A 5,619-nucleotide genomic window follows, 5' to 3' on the forward strand; every position below is an offset into this window, starting at 1 on the left:
GCCAGCTGAATGAATAGCTTACACGAGGCGGTGCTGAGCGAGAACGATATTTTCTATTTCAGCATTTGAAGCGAGGCTGAATATCTTAACGATTGAAAACTGTCTCCATGAGGCTAAGCAGAGTAGAGTAGAATGGACCGATGCTAGGGCAAACTCGACACCAAAGTGAAGCTACTGTGTGTATTTGGAGCCTCTCTCAGATTGGACGACCAAAGTGCAAACATACATAGCCCAAACAACGACCTATCACTTTTCAACAGTCGATAAGTTCTCTCAACCCATCTCATTGGATCACCAACATCTATGGGCTGACTGGCTTGCTCCTCGTTGGGCTGAACACCGCTGAGGCCATCTGGGCATGAATTGCAAGACAGCATCATGCCTGCACCGAGAACGATGGCATGAAGGGCAAATGATTCCTCCCACCACGAGAACAAAAAAGTTAGATCGTCGATCAATTACTCGGTGTGTAGAGCTCCAGGGATCGACGTCTTGAGCTCTCAGCAGCTCTGGAGCTAAGAACAAGCCAAGCTCCCTAGCTGTGCCCTGGTGATATTCGGAGAATACATGCGGCGGTCAATTGCTTCAAGAAACTTGCATGTAATCACTATAGCGACAGCATCCCATGAGCTTTTTAGCTTAATGCTCAGCTCGCTTGATCAAACGATGCAACTAGAAGCTCCAGCAAGGTACGGAGACCATCTCCACGATGGGTTTGTAATTCTGGTAGCGCGCGATTCTATTCATTAATATAGTGCAATAGGCGACCTGCTGCAGCAGATATCCCTGAATAGAGACCCCTTGTGGTGCCGGATAGTGATAGTGGGCGCAGGCCATGGCATCACGAGGCCTGCATTTCCAAGTTGCACGACGTTCTTAGTCTCGCTTCACCCCCTGCAGCCCGCTCTCTGTGGATACAGAATCTCGTTGCTATGGCTTTTTGATCAATGTCCTGGAGACTCATGATAATAAACAATGATGAATTAGAGAACGAGATATTCGGTGAAGGGTGAAGAAACGCGAAGAGAGATGCCTCCACAGTTAATGAGATACCCCCACGATGAGCAAACCACGGGTGAAGCACATGTGGAGTGATAGCTTCATGAGCAGTATCATGATGCGGATGCTACACCAGCCAGACACACGAGCATTCCTGCAGAAGGCTTCTCTATGGTCTCCTCATCCGATAGGAGATGGACCTGCAGAGAGGTAGTGGGCACAAGCTGACAAAGACCAATTAACCAGAGAGGAAATGTCCAAAGATGGTGGTGAGGGGCATTCTGTTTCTCTGCATGACACCATCCAAGAGAAGACTCGAGTCCTACGGTGCTGCAGAATCCATCACATCCCGCCTATTTTTTTCCCACTCATAAGCGCCTGTGTGACGAGCTGTGATGAGTGAACGAACCACAAATCACCTTGTTTCCACTACAAATGTTAGTGATGTTCTTTCCATTCCCGATGAACGATCAAATAGTCAGATGCTCCCCCAGATCAGAGACTCGTGGTCATCAGCGTCATGGCCCAGAAGCCGTTGGGCTGAACAAGGACAGAAAAAGAAGGCCTGATATCTAGTACGTGATTGGACAGCTCTCCCCCATCTCGGGAGAGGGCGGGGCCGCCAACGGGCTCTGCATCTGATCACATCTCTGTGATACGCCGACCAATCAAGATAAGCATCTCTGTCTCTGAATGAGGGCTTTTTCCCAAATGGACTGTTCAGCTCTAGGCTAAATCACACTTTCCTCCATAAGTCAGTAAGATCAGGATCAGCTCAGCACGCGTAAGACTCTCCAGGTCTCCGTATCAGGCCAGGTTACAGCTGGGCATCTGAACAAACAGAAGACCAACCTGGGGAAAGACAAAGCGAACCCAGGGCCACCGCCAGAACGAGCGAAAGTCAGGGAAGATCATCGACAGTTTTGTCCAGGGGGTTGCTTCCCAACTGAGTAAGGAGCGTGGAGGGTGCACGTCTCTGATAGGTATAGCAGACGGCAACGATTGATAGAGGACCCTCCTCACGAGAGCTATCTAGCCGTCTCGAGGCAAGGCCGGTGCTTGAATCTGATCGCAGCATGTGGCTTTTGGGGATCACAGGCCTGGGCTTCTAGGCTTATCCCTGGGATGAAGCGCCAAAGTACCTCTTTGCCGCTGCTTACTGCGTAGAGCTACAAGCTGAGTGAGAGATGAAACCCAAGTGGCAGCAAGGTTCTAGAAGAGTTCTGCCTCTGAAGCTTCAGAGAATACAAACATTGAATTCCCGTTCCACGACAGTCATTGCGAGACACGCCGTCGTTCTCGTCTCTCAAGCGCAATGACATACAAGACGTACCACGATCATACGGTTGACGTTAGGGCCAGAAAATCCAAGCGTGTGGCCCGGCACGAGTTCCTTGACGTTGTTCGGTAGCTTGCGATGGAGGGCAAGGCACCACGTGGGTGTGCTCTTTACTAGACGTCAAAATTCTTGGATCCGGCTTTTTTTGTTGTGTCAAGATCAGGTTTCCAAGTTTTGAAGAGACAAAGCTGGATCATTGACGATATCCACCATGTGAGCCCAAGAATGTTCTACATAGTGTAGGTAGTTATTGTAAACTTGATCCATCTGGCACCAACTCTACAGCTCGATCGATACCGATACCCTTTGGCGATCCCGCGATTGGCGATGTCATGACCCCTCGCACGCGTCTAGTTAATGACCTCCCAAACTCCAGGGAACATCCCGCCTGCACCCGCGTCGGTCAAATGCCTCAAGGGCCTGTACCTGGAAAGATCATCGTCTGCCATGTTTTAAATTCTTTTGCTTCTTCCCGAGCGGTAAACGCGGGGTTGAACTACCGTACCTGATCTAGCTCTTGTAAAATCTTCAGGCTTCAGGCTCAAAAGAGACAAGAATGCTTGGCTTCGCCGCTCCCAAGATAGAAAAAACACGGGGCTCCTAAGCCACGCTATTGGGCTGAGGGTATCACGACAAAGACTGGCGGTGAGCAGGAATGAAATGTGAAGATATGGCGCCCCTCTTGGCGGAGCCCTGTTGGCTCCCTGCAGCATCAGGCTCAATTGGTTTGTTTGTTTGGATTGGATCCCTTTTTGATTCTGTAACTCGGACGACCATGATTGAGCAAGGAGAGGTTTTGATTGATGTCAATGCTATAGGCACGCGGAGGATTATCGTCGGACTGGTCTTGTTTCATGTCCCAAGGGATGAGATTTCTTTGTCTCCTTGGCGTCTCAATGGGAGGGGAATGGCTTCACCGCAAGATCCAGTAGACGCCAGCTTTAGCATTGGTGGGAAAGGTACGTGACTGGCTCATGCGATTGATCATCCCCTGATGTTGGGGACCTGTTCCTTGAAGTCTGAGAGTTGATCGTGGGCCTCAGCTCAAGTCTAGGGTAGCCATCTAAAGACGAGTCACTACATGGCAAAGACATGACGCGACATCGTAATACATTGATGAGAACAAGGTTTTAATTTGACTGAAGATTCAATTAGCTCTGACTCCTCCGCACCTCGAGCAACCATTGGGACCACGTTCATGTACTACGACTGCATTACAGTTCATCCGTTGGATCCGACTACGCCTCAAGCTACCCAATGTTGGTTCACGACGAATGCCACCACATCGATCAATTGCATCCCGATCCAGCATAATGCAGATGGTGCGTCACAGCGTAGTAAACATATCAGTAGCCCACAACCGTCTGTAATAAACTTATCAAGAAAGCTCTCGCTTCGTCTTTCTTTGAGGCCATCTCTCTTTTCCCAACACGGTTCGTTGGGCATCAACACGAGCCTGAGTCTAGGGTAAGCGGGGAGCGAATCACGGGGCTTCGATATGGCTCTCGTCCTCCCAGATGGGGAGATCTAGGTCTACTACGATGGGCTTGTTGAACTGTTTCCCTCCTATGTGGGGATATCGACTCTTCATGATCGCTGCGTTCACCACACACGTCTCTCGACGACCCATCCTCCCAGCGAGAGCTGCCTGGTCGCTCCGTGGTGAGGCGGGATCCCCTCCCAATCCGATAGTGCCATGAGAGGCGTGTATATCAGCTGGGCTAGATCCGAAGGTGTTTAGAGAGCTCTCTGCTGAGTCAACGAAATGACGGACGTCCGTTACGTCAGGCTCTCTCATACTTGACCCATATCGACCTGGATGGGAGCCATCGTTAGCAAGAGACGGGGCCTTCTTCCCAGTCAGATCTATGAGGCAGGTTTTGTTATTGCCTTCGCCAGGGTCTTGCCAGCGTACGACACTCTCTTCTTGATAGGCGACATTTCGACAGCTGAGATCCCACCTCACTCTCTCAGCACCTCTTCCGTCATGAATGTGGCCACAGACAGCAAGCTGTGGTCTCACTCGCCAAAGCGCCTGCCGAAGAGATTCACAGCCAGTAGCGCGACGCTCATCCGTCTCATCGCAATGCGTCCTTGCAGGCGTATGCGTCACCACAATATCTGTGTCAAGTGGTATTGACTGCCAAAGCGACGTCAGATCTGACCAGTGGCTAGGATTCTGGGGAGCATCGTAGTAAAACGCCCATAACCCGAAACGTGGAGAGTAAGGCGATCCAAAGACTTTGAATTGCGTACGCGGTCCCGATGAAGATTTGAGGCGGACAGTGGTTGATTCGTGAGAGAGGTACGTTATCGAAGGCGAAGACGTGAACAGTCGTAGACACTCGTCATGAGACTGCGGATTCTTGTTGTGAAAGTAGAGACCATGCTCAGCGTAGAACTTTGGGTCTAGAGTAAGGTCATGATTTCCTGATGGTCACAGTCAGAGGCTGCTACACTGTCCCATGAGGAGGCATACCAGCGATGACGATTTTGGCCTCAAAGTCCTGCTTCTCCAACCAAGCAACTGTCTTGGCAAGCTGAAAAGAGATCAGCCTCGGTGCTTTGTATGTCCATCAGGAGCATATGGGCCAGTACTACAGACCTCTGCGTGACTCCCTTGGTTGGTCAAATCTCCAGCGTGAATGAGAACGTCACCCTTTGGGAGCTTGACCTGGCAATTGTGGGTATCTGAGATACACACAATTCTGGTCCTTCTCCTCGTGACAGCTGCCATGGCGTCGACGGAAATGGAAATCGTTTACTCCAACGTTGAACTGAACCCAAGGATTTGGTTGACTTTGCCTAACTCAGGAACCGAAAGTGTAAATGCTAGCGTTTGTGAGTTGTGAGGAATGAGTTTTGATGGAGACCATCAGCCATGCGATTGCGGAGTTGTCTAAGACAAATTCTCGGTCCCTTTGAGAAAATGGAAGACAAACTCATGTCAAGTGGTTGAGATCCCAACTGCAGGGGAGATTAGTGTAGCTCCGAGACGGGAGCGTCCGTCCAAAGCACGTTTTGAAGTTTCTTTGTCGTCCCTGAGTTGAATTGAGGTTCAACGTCTCGCTTGTGCCCGGGAATGCGAGGATGATGTGCAGGATGCAGCGCAGATGATGGTGGATCAATGAATGGAGGCTCTCTCACACTCAACACCAAATCAAGGCTGGAGAGTATTATCGCAGCGGATAACTGTCAACGTCAAAGCACAGACAACGCCGCAGGAATCAACAAGGGATGATGGTGCCAGCGAGGAAAAAGAATGCTACGTAATTTTAATA

At 50.2% G+C, this 5,619-nt stretch overlaps 1 protein-coding gene across 1 annotated transcript; it reads right to left on the bottom strand.

Moving 5' to 3' along the window:
- Window positions 1-3,821: 3,821 nt before the first annotated feature.
- Window positions 3,822-5,075, bottom strand: FMAN_11294 (related to phosphoesterases; the record flags this gene model as incomplete). Its single annotated transcript, XM_041834090.1, has 3 exons — window positions 3,822-4,768; window positions 4,818-4,878; window positions 4,944-5,075. 3 exons carry the CDS (start codon window positions 5,073-5,075, stop codon window positions 3,822-3,824), a joined length of 1,140 nt encoding a protein of 379 aa, XP_041684388.1.
- Between the last annotated feature and the right edge of the window lie 544 nt (window positions 5,076-5,619).

The sequence above is a fragment of the Fusarium mangiferae genome (assembly GCF_900044065.1).
Source record: "Fusarium mangiferae strain MRC7560 genome assembly, contig: FMAN_scaffold008, whole genome shotgun sequence".
Taxonomy (NCBI): domain Eukaryota; kingdom Fungi; phylum Ascomycota; class Sordariomycetes; order Hypocreales; family Nectriaceae; genus Fusarium; species Fusarium mangiferae.